The following is a 13,620-nucleotide window of genomic DNA, read 5'->3' on the forward strand; positions in this document are numbered from 1 at the left end:
GTAGCAGTGCTGCCAGTTCAAGTAAAGGAAAGAAAGGTGAGTGCAGTTATTGCTATTACATGTACTCTAGAAGAGTCACTTTTCCATGTTTGAATTCATGAACAAAAAAAGAAATTGAAAAATATTCAGGCTCTCTTTTTGTGCTCAGGAAGGCTGAGCCCAGGGGAATTGGCCGGTGGCGGGAAGGATGTTTGCTAGACATTTGATTCTGTAGAATTTACATGCCATTCCACTTAAACTGATTGCCTGAAATATTGATTACTACATATCTGCATTTCTACTTTATAATTTGCCTTTTTAGACAATCAGTTGCTCTATGTATTATTTTGTTTCCCTGCAATGCCACAACTTGATTCAATTTCTTAGGTTGCCCCTATGTTGTAATATTCATCTGTCATACCTTTGCCAACACTCTAGAAATGTAATTCCAAAATACAGCACAAGTGCTTTTCCTCAAAGGTGGTTGTTTCAAGGACTTAAAACAATTATTACTTGGTTATGAGCAAAAAGAGGCTTCATTTCAGAATTTTGTGTTCCACTGGACTGTCCTGGATATGGATATTGCACTGTAATAATTTTAATTGTTAAGTTCATTTAGACGACTTTTCCTTTTTCCAGCCTCAAAAGCAAAACCTGTCAAAAAGAAGAAAAGGGCATCAAAGCTGTCGACCATAGAGATGCTGGAAAAGAAAAATGAAAGGAAGGCTAATTTTAAGGAGCTTGAGTTAGAACAAAGAAAAAAGGAGTTTGAGTTCCAAAAACAGAAATGTGAAGAAGAAGCAGCAGAGAGACGGGAGAAACTTCAACTGGAGTTGGAAGAGAAGAGGGCATTTCTTGCTCTGTTGAAAAACGGCTTTAAAAGGAAAATGATTTTCTTGTAATTATTTTCAGGATTATTTGAATTTGTACTTAACAAAATCTAAAGTTGAGTTGATACAAGACTTAGTTGGGAGCACCAGTGTTCATAAAGTGTTACCCTTGCACTTGTACTTCTTGAGTTTTGGAAGAAAACGTCAGAGGGAGAAACAGATTAGCCTGCACAGCAGGCTCAAATGAGGAGGGAACTTCCCTTGCCATTTTTGCCATTTTCCTCCTACCCTCCGTGTTTGAACTGGCTACACTAGGGTTGGAAGAGAAGACTGCATTTTTGCTCATAAAGTGGTTTTTATTTATTTTACATTAAATTTGAATTGGTATAGAAGTCAAGAAGTTAAGTTAATACATGACTGTATTTGGAACCACCAGTGTTTGTAAGTCTAAGCCTAACTTGTTAACTTTGTACCTGTATTTCTTGAATTTTACAAAATATCTTTAGAAATACATGTTTGTTGCACACTGCTGTTCTTGGAATTTAATGGTTTCTAACATGGGTGGGTCAAGATCAAAATATGCAGCAGTCTGAGAACCATACAAGCAAGTATGGCAGGTGACCAGTATAACTGCCACCAAATAGTACTTGCCAATGGGCTGGAGCAAAAGCTTTAAGTTTTTCTTAAAATCCAGAAATGCAAAGAGCTGGCAAATCTTGCCAAATCCCCATTCTACACAGGTTCTCACTTTGCTCATTTGACTATTGAATTCCTGCTGATCATCTGTTTATCTAACTCCCCTATAAGGAGCCAGTATGTTTCTTGTCAGGCCATAGGCTGGGTCTCCATAAATTACATAGGGTTCCCCATTTGGCTTCTAGAATCTTCTCAGTTTATCAGCCAAACCGCTGACCCCTAGCATGGAAGCATCATGACGTTTTCCCTCTATAGGGCCAAACAGGTGGGCGATTAATCCATTAGGAGCTTGAACTGACTAGGAAATAATGTTAAAAATATACAACAATAGTCATGGGCAGGTTAAAAAAAATGCTGTAAGGGACCATTGGTAACTATAGGACAGCAGGCTCTGATATAGGCCGCGTCACAGACATATTATTTAACCTCGGTTAGTAATGTCTGCGAAGCAGCGCTGATATCTTTGTTCTGGGCCCCCAATGGACTCAAGGAATTCCAGAAGTGCATTTTGAATTTCCTTTCATCTTGATTGAAAAACTGCCATAATGGTGCATACTCAGATCCAGGTACGTCACTGGTGGGGGCCCAGAACATGGATTTCACCCGCTGTTTGGCAGACAGAGTTAAGTTAAACTAGCTCTAATATACATGTATACCCTTGAATAAGAAGTAATAGTTGCAGTAGTTCCTTGTCTGTTCATTTTTAGGGCTGTGTCATGGTGTGGGAGAGAGTTGCCTTGAAAGATTTTAAAAATTTTGGTCCTAAGGCAAACTTATTTTTCTTGGATCCATATTATACACAGCATGCTGTTGTACCTGGAACTTTATGCAGTGTGTCCTTTTATGTCCACTGTACATAATCTTTTGATTTCTTGTTGGGCGTGCCATTGGTCTTGGGGTACCGTCAATGAATCCCCAGCACTGGTTAAGTGGTGCACCTTTCTCATGTATAACTTGGGAAAAAATCCCAGGATCAAGCCAGACGAGATCTAGGGTCTCCAAGAGATGACCGAATCTGTCGTGAATATCATCAAGTATCTAGGTAATCAAAATAAAAACTGTATGTGACCATAATAAAACAAGTTCTATGTGATTTAAGGAGATTCCAGTCTCTATATTCAGGGAGGTTTTTGTGTGCTTGATTCGAAAGAATGGGGCTTTTAACCAAACCACTTCGCCCTTGTTTTATAAGGCAAGTTCTGTTACCTAGGTTTAATACCTTATGGAAAATTAAGCTTAGCTCAGATTCGGACCTTCCAAACATGGCTTGTAAGTCACACCATCTATTTGGGTAAGTAAGCCTTCGCAACAGGATCATAAGGGCTTCCATTCCAGTGACAAAAGTTCTCTGGGAGCAGATATAGCATTCTGGAATTTGCAAAGCCTCTAATAGGCGGTACATGTCACACTTCTGAAACCTTTGAAAACACAAGACTAAATAAGCTTACATAGGAAATGCCAGTCAAAACGAATAATCAAATTTTCACGCACAAGGGTAACCGTTTGCTACATATCTAAACAAACTATTTTGATGGCTACATTCCTTGATACCTAAACATCGCAACACACTGACTCTCGTTTAAGTCGTCGATGCTTGTTCTCGGATAATCGACTTTGTAATCAGGGAACATAGAACTAACAAAGATTTCATCGACCAAGTCTTCATCAGATGAGTCAGAGCTTGTTGAGCTATCACCATACGTTAGCACAGTTATGATATCGTCGTAATTTCGCCTGAAAAAAAAAAAAGTAGGATTATCTTGGCAAAAGCAATGTAAGATAGGAAAACAAATCACGTCAATACCAACCTTGCTACAGAAGCCGCCATTTTTTTTCCGACCAAACTACCCACAATTCTTCATGTTTCAAGAGCAAGTTGAACGGAAATTGGACGCCTTGCTAAAGTTCGAAAGCCAGGAAACCTGAAACTGCAAACGGCTAACCGCAAACCGCAGTTTGCGGTTTGCGGTTTCCCGCGAAAAACCTGATGCTAAAGGTCTCTATTCCCATCAAAGTTAAAGGAACAAGTGGATACAAAGCAAACTTCATTACTTAAAGTTCTTGCAAAACACACCAAGAATTTCTGCTTGGAGATTACAGAATCAGGACTCAGACTCAAACAAAAACATTCATACTATAAACAAGTTCAGGGGGTATGGCAATAACTAGAAAGCCAGGGTGTGATTTTGTTACGTACACTTATTGCTTCTTGACTTTTATCTCTATGCTGTGGTTCCTGAGCTACTAACTGGAGGCATCAAGAGAGGAATCCTTATGTACCCAAACATCTTTTCCTATAAATGACTGAAAGTAATCACCCCAGGAAATAATGTCTATAGGTTTAAGAACTATTCAAAGAGTTGATTAAGTTCAATGCCTGCAGATATTTATGTAATCACTGAGATAAGCTATCGGTTTGTTAACTTGATATTACGTTCATTCACCCATTTAGCGTTGCAAGAATGTTGTGACTTGACAGGTGATTTTTTAAAAGTGGAAATTTTTAACAGTTCATCACATCTTGTAAACAACTACCGAGCAGAATAACCAGCCAGTAGGTGATGGTTTTGATGGCAACTGGCCACTTCTGACAAACCTGTAATATTTTCAGTACCTTCACCTGTTGCATGAAAGTTATTTATCTGGAAGATATACGTTTGCATTAAGTTTCAATATTTCCTCTTCTACTACTGTGAAATTACAAATACCGTATTTCCTCAATTAACCCTTTAAACCCTGGCATCAGTATGCATATTCTCCACACTATTTTCATGCATTTCCTATGCTTCCAATGAGAATTTTTTAAAGAAATGTCGAATCGTTTCTATTTGGTGGTTATTTCCCTTTTTCGCACAACATGTCTACTTTATCGAACACTTATTGGGTAAATCCTGTACACCAATACTATGTACCTTGTATTTCTTACAAGTTAGAAAGATGAAGATGTTGACAAAATGTTTACTGGCTAATTTCAAGTAGCCTTGACTATACTACCAGTGGCCCCTGGAAATTAGCCAGTAAACAGCAAACTTTCCAAATTGTGTCAACATCTTCAGCCATAGAATAAGGTAATATCTGTTTAAGAATGTTCAGTTTTTCACGCTTTCAATAGCCCGTTCCACGTGTATGCGAACTGATGCAATCTCCCTGGTTTCATCTTCCTCATCAGGATTTAACTGGTCCTCTCATGAAGAGTGGAATATTAACGTAAAATTTCTTAGGGGCTAATAGGTATTGGATTTCAAAACCACGATCTGCCATTACTGCATCACCCTCTTCAAGATGTAGACTGCCACAAATGCTCAACAATAACTTTGTCACTACAATGACCTCCATACAAATCCGACACAAAGGTTAAAGCACCATTAGGTGCTATTGCAACAAGGCCCTTGACTGTATTGTGGGACTTACATGAAGAGTAAGTTTCAAATTGTGCTCGGAAACGTGAGGGCTTTTCAATGACAGTACAGTCAAGGACGACCCTTGTGAGTGGGTATTTCTGCCGAAAAACTTGGGGCATTGTTTCTTCAACTGTTCTTCTCGTAGCCCAAACAGGAAGTTGAATTAACCTTGAAAAAAGTAAGTCGAGTCAGGTAGCAAAAATCCTTGAGACCTCTGATACACTAATATTATAGTTATCGGCCAGTACTTTCTCTGGTACATTAACCCTCAGTCTACACAATGTCAGAAAAAGCTCGTCATCAGGCTCTAAGAGGCGCTTTTGTCCCTTCTCTTCTATATCGGGTAATTGTACCTTAGCATAATAAGAGCCCCAGTAATTTAGACGATAACAAATACTTTCGGCATTTAGGAAATTGAATAATTCTACAAACTGACCAAAGGTCAGGCCAGTGTAGAAGATCATATCCTTTTCTGATTCTTTAAAACGCTTTAAACCAAATTTAAGAATGGACAGATCCCGTTCCAACGATCCTTTTAAACATAGAACGTTTCCCAGTTCTCTCAATCGTCTTATCTCTTGACGATCACGCTCGGACTCATCAGCCTTTGATGTACTGGTCGAAGATGGTAAACTAGGTGAAGGCTGCTTCTCTTGGTTGGATGTCGAAGATTTGTTAACAATTAGTTTTCTCCTTGGTTCGGGTGACCGCCTGGGATGAGATTTTGTCAAGGGAAAAATAAGAGGAACATTGATCATGTAGGTTTTTTTCCTCCTTTAAAATGCAAGCTACATATTCGGTGTCCTGTGGTCGGCTTGAAATTTTTCCTCGATATTGAGTGCCACCAGTGACGCCTCAAATTCTTTTCCTTTGGGAAAACATAAAACGACAGATGCGTGTCTCTTTTACTGTTCGTAAAACAGCCTGGGACACAACAAGTGAACCCGCCTCCACTACGAGCGGCCATTTTGTTCTTTTCTTGACTACAAATACCAGCGTGCAGTGCGCGCGTGACGTCATCATGCTAATGTGCTATTGCTAGATCTGATAATGAAGCTTTTTCATTTCAATTAATTAATCCTTTTAGAATTGAGAAAATTCAACTTTTTTCACATAATTTTTGACAGAGTGCCCTTGATGATCTGCAGTGCCCTCAGTTTCATCCATTATGCAGCGACGCCCGACAAACCAACTTTGCTTATGATCACATGGAAACGACTAATTCTTTGACTTGGATGAGAGCATTGAATCGTGCGTTAGAACCGAATTTCAATGAGTGGACGGATCTCAGGGTGATTAAGCTCCCAAGTCGGTATCGCCTCTGTTGCTTTGATAGTGATGAGATGCGGAGTACGTACATTGTATCCTCATTTGGATCTAACCACAGCCTTTCTCAACTCTACGTACAAGAAGTATTTGCCTCTGTGTGTAGGCGAGGATCGCTTTGGCTCTGGTACTGAAAGCCGCCTTTATAAGCACGCAAGGGTGATGGCGTCATGGGTTGGCGATGAAGGCGAAATTTCGTTAGGAATTAGCAGACCGGGCCGAGTTAACTATTTTTTGAAGATTCATTTTTTATTGATAAGAAACAGTATGGACATTGTTTTGCTCATGTGCAGTGGTTAGCCAGTGACACTTCCATGAACGTTACATGAAATATACATCTGTAGTATTCGTTCTATAACAAACTGCAAAAAGTATATGATAAATAAATTTTCGACAATCTTTTTCGACATGTAGGTACTATATCGGAGTTCTAAATAAAGGTCCTCGGGAGAAGAGGACACACGATTACAGTATCAATGTTGTTGTATCTTCTGTTAATAGCAACAAATCGAGACTGAATTCTTTGAACAGGGATGAACGTTGCAGGACCGGGAAGTTTAAATACCTTAGCATAGTAAACAAACGACTTTTGTCGATTTTGATTTTTATCTGTTGGCTACTCCGGGAAGTAACTACACGCGGAACTGGTGATTTTTTGAAAGGGTGGCAGATCTAAATCGTGAAAAACTGGGCACCTACAAACCTGGCCAATATCGGCCGTTAGAAGAGGACTTTAAAGCGGATTGTAAAAAAAAGATAGAATTTTTTTAAACTTTTTTTAAGTAAGTGATAATAAATTGTTTGATCCTTCGACTCTCAATTGCGACTCAATTGTTAACAAATTCACTGTTTGCATGAAATCAGTTTTCATTTATGGATGAAGAGAAAAAACAGATGTATCTTCCGATATAAATCGATGGAATCGGTAAAATCTAGAGAAATCGATAAACGAAACGAGTGTGTCATCTATTTCTATCGATTGATAAATCGAGACCGATTTTTATCGTTTGACTACTCCAGGTATACAACCTGCAGCGGCCGATTTTGTTCCACAACCTGATCAGATCTCTCTTAGGAACAATTTCTTTCTTTCAGGAACTTGATTTTGACATAAAATAGTTCAAGAATACTAAAACTTTCCGTTTTGTTCCTGGTTGGCACGTGGTAAAGTTTTCCTGGAGACTTTCTACACCACCCTTGCGCCAAAAGCCTGGTTAAACCAGGGTTTACCAGGGTGCAAGCCTGGTTGAACCAACCAGACTTTTCTGGTTTTCAAACCAGGCTTACCAGACTTTACCGAATGTGCAAAACCTGGTTAACCAGGGTATTCCTGGAAAGCCTTGTTATCCTTAGAACCAGAAAAACCAGACTTTAACCAGGCTCTTTAAGTTTGAAATGAGCCCAGCTTACCAGACTTTACCATATGTGCTAAAAGCCTGGTTAACCAGGGTATTCCTGGTAAGTCCGGTAAGCCTGGTTATTCAAAGAACCAGGAAAACCAGACTTAAACCAGGCTCGTGAAATTCTGCATGAACCACACTTACCAGGCTTGAACCATATGTGCAAAAAGCCTGGTTTATAAGGGTATTCCTGGTTAGCTTGGTAAGACTGATAAACCAGGCTTTACCAGGCTCTTAAAGTAAGTCAATAAACCAGGTTATCCTGGTATACCAGGGTTTTTCTGGCAAGCCTGGTTTCTTATTCAATAACCAGAAAAACCAGGCTAAACCTGGCTCTTGAAGAACTGAATTAACAAGGGTTTAACCAGGTTTGAACCAATTTAGAAAAATTAGTTTGGTTAAACAGGGTATTCTTGACAAATCTGGTAAATCCTGGTTCCCAGAATATCTTTGAGAACAAGCTACACTAAACAAGTTTCAATCAAGCCTTCCCGTCTTTTAAAACCAATGGAGCACGCGCTGTGGTTAAGCATATACAGGACACTAAGCAACTGTAGAAATAAGGCGGGACAAGACAACATGGTCGTTATAAAGGCGTTACTCAGCTTAAAGATTTTAATTTTGGATCTAGAAGATATGCGTATTTTTTATAAGAACCCTGAAATAGAAAAAAGCGTATATTTTTTTCCTGTACGCATGACTTACATAGCTTAAACTATACTCACTGCATGACTACTACCCTTCCAACTGCACTGTACTATCGTGCTGTACGCCTATATATGATTTTGTGATCAAGAAACGGCTGAATGTTTTCCGCACCAAATGGTTTTGAAATTTAAAGAAATCCCTATATTTCGAAGAGGTGTATGGTGGCCTAGGAGTGCCATAAGAAAATTGTGTAGTATCTTGTAAGTTCCCCGTAATTTATTATGTTATTTCATTTTATTTTTAAACTTTAAACTAAAAAAAATTATTATCGAGATACTTTAAATCAAATTTAAACGAAAAAAATAGAAAGTAAAGTAAAATAATTTTTAAGCAAAAGTAAAATGAAACGAAAATAATATTTCCTTGGCCTAGCAGTGCCATAAGGTTTTTCTAAAAAAAAAAAAAAAGGTTGTTCATGGCCTATCGATGCCAGAGCCCACAATGCACTTGGGTATTGACGTTTCCCACAGAAGATGGCGGCAAATCAAATCAGGAATGCTGACTGGATGCAAGATCAAACGCTTAAAGATGATTTATCTCAGTACGTCCGGCAAAACTGGAAAAAAAGTGAGATTTTAGACTTCATAGAATCAAAATACCCAATGTATGCATGGAGTGGGCGAACTTTAGCACGCAGGCTGCAGTACTTTGACATAAAGTTCACGGATTATGAAGTGGATACTGAAGATGTGAAAGAAGCTGTGAGACGCGAAATGGATGGTCCGGGACAGCTGCTTGGCTATCGTTCCATGCAACAAAAGATACGCGAGATTCACGGGCTAAATGTGCCCCGTGATGTTGTTTACGCAGTCATGAAAGAAGTTTCCCCTAAGGACTTCAAGCTAAAGGAGGTGTGGGAAAAGCAAAGCGACACCAGAGAACCAATACTTATGTTACTGGTGTAAGTAGGCTTCTATCCATTTTTTACTTGAAATGACATCGCGTTGAAATTGCTATTAGGATTTGTTATAACACTACTTTCTTTATTTTCTGGATTCGAAAATGGAGCAGACTACACTATGTCTTTAGATGGCCATTACAAGCTTTGCGGATACCAGAAGGCGATGTTCCCTTTGTGTATCTACGGTGCACAAGACACGTACAGTGCCTGGATAAATTTCTTGCGAATTTGGACTTCAAACAACAACCCTAAAATCATAGGAAAATTCTACTTGGATTATCTTTATGAACGCAGAGGTAAGATGTTTGTTGCTCAACAACTTCCATTGGTAAAATAAATGTTTTTGTTTTTATATAAGATATATATGTTTGTTTTTGCCAGGTGATTGCTTCGAGAGTGCTCCCAGTGACCCCTCTCCCCTTGTATAATTTTATCGCGTCAGCGGTCGTAACCATTTAAAAAAATTGATGATTATTTACTGCGTTGGTAGCGTGAGCTGCTGGATAGAATGGAGATGTATTTTAAACGTCAGTTGTCCTCTCTAGTTGAGAATGGAGATTATGACCCACGTGATAAAACAGACAGGTATAATTTATATAAGTTATGAGTAGGCGCAAACAGTATTCTTATGTTTCGGGATTGAAAACTTGCGTTTTGTAGACAGTTTTGCATGTTCCTCACAATCTGTTTGGCTACACACTAATTAATAGCTGCAGTGTTTCTTTCATAGGTCATAAAAAGAATGTTCATGTGTTCTAAAGCCTTTTCAGAATAATAACTGACTTGCACATACTAACGTTTTTGCTGTTCACTCTGAAGGAACCTACTTGCATATGTGTACATCCCTGTGCTACAGAAAGAGCTAGATACCTTTAGAGTATCAGTGTGGAACAACCACCGCATGTGCAAGCAGAAGGCTAAAGAACTTCCTGATGGAGTACCAGAGCATATTTACATGTATCCGCAGAATTATGGAGGGGAAAAATGTGGCCTCACAGTAACCGAAGAACAACTCCAGGAAGCAGCAGAACTCTCGGGTGTGTTGGAAGGGACAAGTGACTATTTGGAGGCTAGGTTCAGAACAGAATGTGAAAGACACATCCCAGACACAAATGATGTTGAGCCTGCACAGGCAGCGAATGCTTATTTATTTTTAAAGAGTAATTTTGATGTAAACAGGGTGTAACAGTAGCCTAATTCAATTTTCACTGACTCATATTTTTTTATTTAACAATATGAACTAATTTTTATTTAAAATATCTAAAAGCCTTGTCAGCCCTGCACCTCTACACCAGCAAATTGAGTTCATTATTTCTTTTAAATCTTTTAAATATTTTTGTATTTTTAAATAAATACTAGTGAGCAGCACTAGGCAACAGATCTTCTCAACTTGCTTTATTGTATCTGACCAGTTTTGTCTGATTACCCAGACTTCATCAGGAATTTTCAGCTACATAGTTACTGGGGTAAAAGGAACTTATTTTATACATCATCTACAAAGTACAAATCACGTTTCAGCACAAGTGTGAACAGCCAAAAACACCCACAGACTAAGTGCAGGATGTGACAAAACTCCTGCATGACTGAGAATATTGTAGGTTTATTTTGGGGCTCACTAGTATTTATTTTAAAAAAAATTATTTGGAATGAGAGGCCTGACAATGCTACATTTTCTGTGGCCAAGAGCATTTCTTTTCCAATCTTTGGAAATGCTGATACCCAATCTGCTGACCATAGAAAACCAATTTTTACCCATATGTGAAAACTGTGCAACTTTTGAGTAACAGAAAATGTTGTTTACAGTTCCCAAATTCCTTCACTGGGAAAGAATGCTTTAGTGCCTGGCAGCCTGAATTGACATTGATAGAATGGATAACTATATAAGTACCTAAACAGTCTAAACATAATTGATTAATAAGTCCGTTTTAATTACTATTTACTGAAATATGTGCCATGCAAATCACAGAGAACAAACTTCAAACTTAAGGCAACTGAACGCAACATGCTAACAACAACTGTGAACTTCTTTACTGACCCATAGGGTTGAGTATTGATGCTTCAACTTGAACAACAACAGAACTATATTTCAATGTAACTGACAATTAGGTAGCAAACTGGAAAACGTTCAAACAAAATGAGCACTGGAAAGTTGTAAAAATCAGATGACTGTGGAAAGTCAAATTTTTCAACCCAAGTTTTTGTATCAGAGGAGTGATTGTTTCAAGGGGATGTGGATAGTTTCTTGACTCACACCACAGTAGCTTTAACAGGTATGAGGACAAACAGCACTTGGGAACAAAGTTTTACAAGTTTAGCAGTTTGCAGTATTTATTGCATTTGTGTGTATTAAAAAAAGTTTCGATGGCTTTTGTTGACCAGTTACCAGTGCAAAAATAGTAGTTGTTTGCTTCATCCATGTGTGTTGTTGATGCAATTTCAGGATCACACAAAGTGTAACCAACTCCTTGGATATCTAATACCATTAATTGGGTGTTTGACTCCTTGTAGGTGTAGTGGCTGAAGGTCTCGGCCTTCATACTTAGTTCCGAGGCTTCTTCACAACAGATTAAGCCATCATTATTGATTAGTTTCACAAAGTGCCCATCAATGAAGGTTTCTATTGTTACAAACTCATTGCCCATAGATAAGAAGAAAACTTTGTTGTACGTAAAGGTTCTTCCAAACTCTAGCACTGGTGCTTCTGCATCCATTGACTATGCAAAGTTTCGTGCCAGAGCATTCAGTTGAACAGATTTCCTGGTGTGTGCTTCCATTGAACCGAACAGCTGAATTATACCAGGTTTCTCTCCTTCTTTGTATTTCTTTAATACATAATCTCCTTTAGGAAGGCCAGATAGAGCCTTGGCCATATATGCCTCTCTAAATGCACCTTCTGAAAACGACTTACGATGCAGCGAAAGTGTGACCGGAAAAGGATCTAACCACTTCAATTCATTGACGGCAAATTCTTCTAGATGAAGCGTGACAACATTTGTTTCTGGTTCTATAAGCTGGCCCACTTTCAACATTTGACTAAGAGAGACAGAACGCGGTATTACAGACGATTTTGTGACAGCTGTCGCCGCACTATCGCACTTTCGTGGGCTAACTGGCTCACTTTTATGTAATGGCCGGACGGAGACTGGCTCCTCCGCTTTTTGCGACTTTTCATATTCCAGAAATCTGATATGAATGACCTTCGACCAGTCTTTGATCTGACTTTCATACGTGTAAGAGGGCCCGCGTTCGCCCGCGAGAACATCACATTCGCAATTTGTTCCAAAATGCGACTTACAGGCATCTTTGATATTCTTGAAAGTTGGTTCTTTGTCGGAACGGCACGAGGGTTAAAGGGCCAATGCGGTTGTACTTTTGGCACTTGCCTTGAACGTTTGCCGATAGTCTCTGCACAGTCAAGAAGCCTTCAGATGCACTGGGGCTAGCTTTATCGCTCTTTGCACCTACCCGTCTCTTTCCTTGGCGCTTCTTGTAGTCGTCCCATTGCTTACGTTTACCCGACATGATTGAAACAGAGAAATCATGCAAACATCGCTTAGGAGCCACGCAAAAGATCAGCGAAGTGCATTGTGGGCTCTGGCATCGATAGGCCATGAACAACATTTTTTTTTTTTTTTTTTAGAAAAACCTTATGGCACTGCTAAGCCAAGGAAATATTATTTTCGTTTCATTTTACTTTTGCTTAAAAATTATTTTACTTTACTTTCTATTTTTTTCGTTTAAATTTGATTTAAAGTATCTCGATAATAATTTTTTTTCGTTTAAAGTTTAAAAATAAAATGAAATAACATAATAAATAACGGGGAACTTACAAGATACTACACAATTTTCTTATGGCACTCCCAGGCCACCATAGAGGTGCAGCGCTGCATGCGTTTCAGATTGAATACCGAGAAAAGTATGTAAATACATTTCGCGCCGGTTGGGATGCGTTTCCAAGAACCAGACAAGTAGCTACAAGTCAGAAATGCAAATACTTTTCGAGAGCTCTGACTTGTATTATGAGTTAACCTTTTTGATTGTCTCAAAGTAGTAAACCCCCTCCTCCATCTATCTACACTCCGTTTCTTACGGCAATGTCACATCCGCAATCTGAATCTCTCTCGGGGGGAGTATGGATTATTAACAACAGTTTGTTTAAAAGCTGATGCGTGCCAAAGCATAGCTGCGGTATTTTACCCTACTTGTATTTCAGTTTCAATGTTCAATTGTTAACTGTCATAATACACATTAAGGTTTTCTTTATTTCTTAGATTATTAATATTTTAAACTGAACTTACAAAGAGCTTCAGGTGCAATTTTTAAGGCCTTTTACAATCATTAAATATTTATTTTCCAAGGTCTGAGTAACGCACAAGATC

General features: G+C 38.7%; 2 protein-coding genes across 2 annotated transcripts in view; both read left to right on the forward strand.

Annotated features, from left to right (window-relative positions):
• The window catches only part of LOC140929539 (uncharacterized), a 2,572-nt gene extending 1,562 nt beyond the window's left edge, over positions 1-1,010 (forward strand). The window contains exons 4-5 of the mRNA XM_073379296.1: positions 1-36; positions 619-1,010. The exon at positions 1-36 is cut by the window's left edge and continues 66 nt beyond it. Coding sequence (XP_073235397.1) covers positions 1-36; positions 619-881 — 299 coding nt within the window. The 3' untranslated portion in view covers positions 882-1,010. The remainder of the gene's footprint in view (positions 37-618) is intronic.
• Positions 1,011-9,721: 8,711 nt separating this feature from the next.
• Positions 9,722-13,109, forward strand: LOC140930770 (uncharacterized). The gene is made up of 2 exons (XM_073380487.1): positions 9,722-9,826; positions 10,061-13,109. Exons 1-2 carry the CDS (start codon positions 9,750-9,752, stop codon positions 10,425-10,427), a joined length of 444 nt encoding a protein of 147 aa, XP_073236588.1. The 5' UTR covers positions 9,722-9,749; the 3' UTR covers positions 10,428-13,109.
• The last annotated feature ends 511 nt before the right edge of the window (positions 13,110-13,620 follow it).

This window comes from Porites lutea, chromosome 3, assembly GCF_958299795.1.
Source record: "Porites lutea chromosome 3, jaPorLute2.1, whole genome shotgun sequence".
NCBI classification, from domain to species: domain Eukaryota; kingdom Metazoa; phylum Cnidaria; class Anthozoa; order Scleractinia; family Poritidae; genus Porites; species Porites lutea.

Coding starts and splice junctions, on each gene's coding strand:
- LOC140930770 (XM_073380487.1), top strand. CDS start 9,750: ATGGAGATGTATTTTAAACGTCAGTTGTCCTCTCTAGTTGAGAATGGA. Junction 9,827..10,060: donor CCACGTGATAAAACAGACAG/GTATAATTTATA, acceptor TTCACTCTGAAG/GAACCTACTTGCATATGTGT.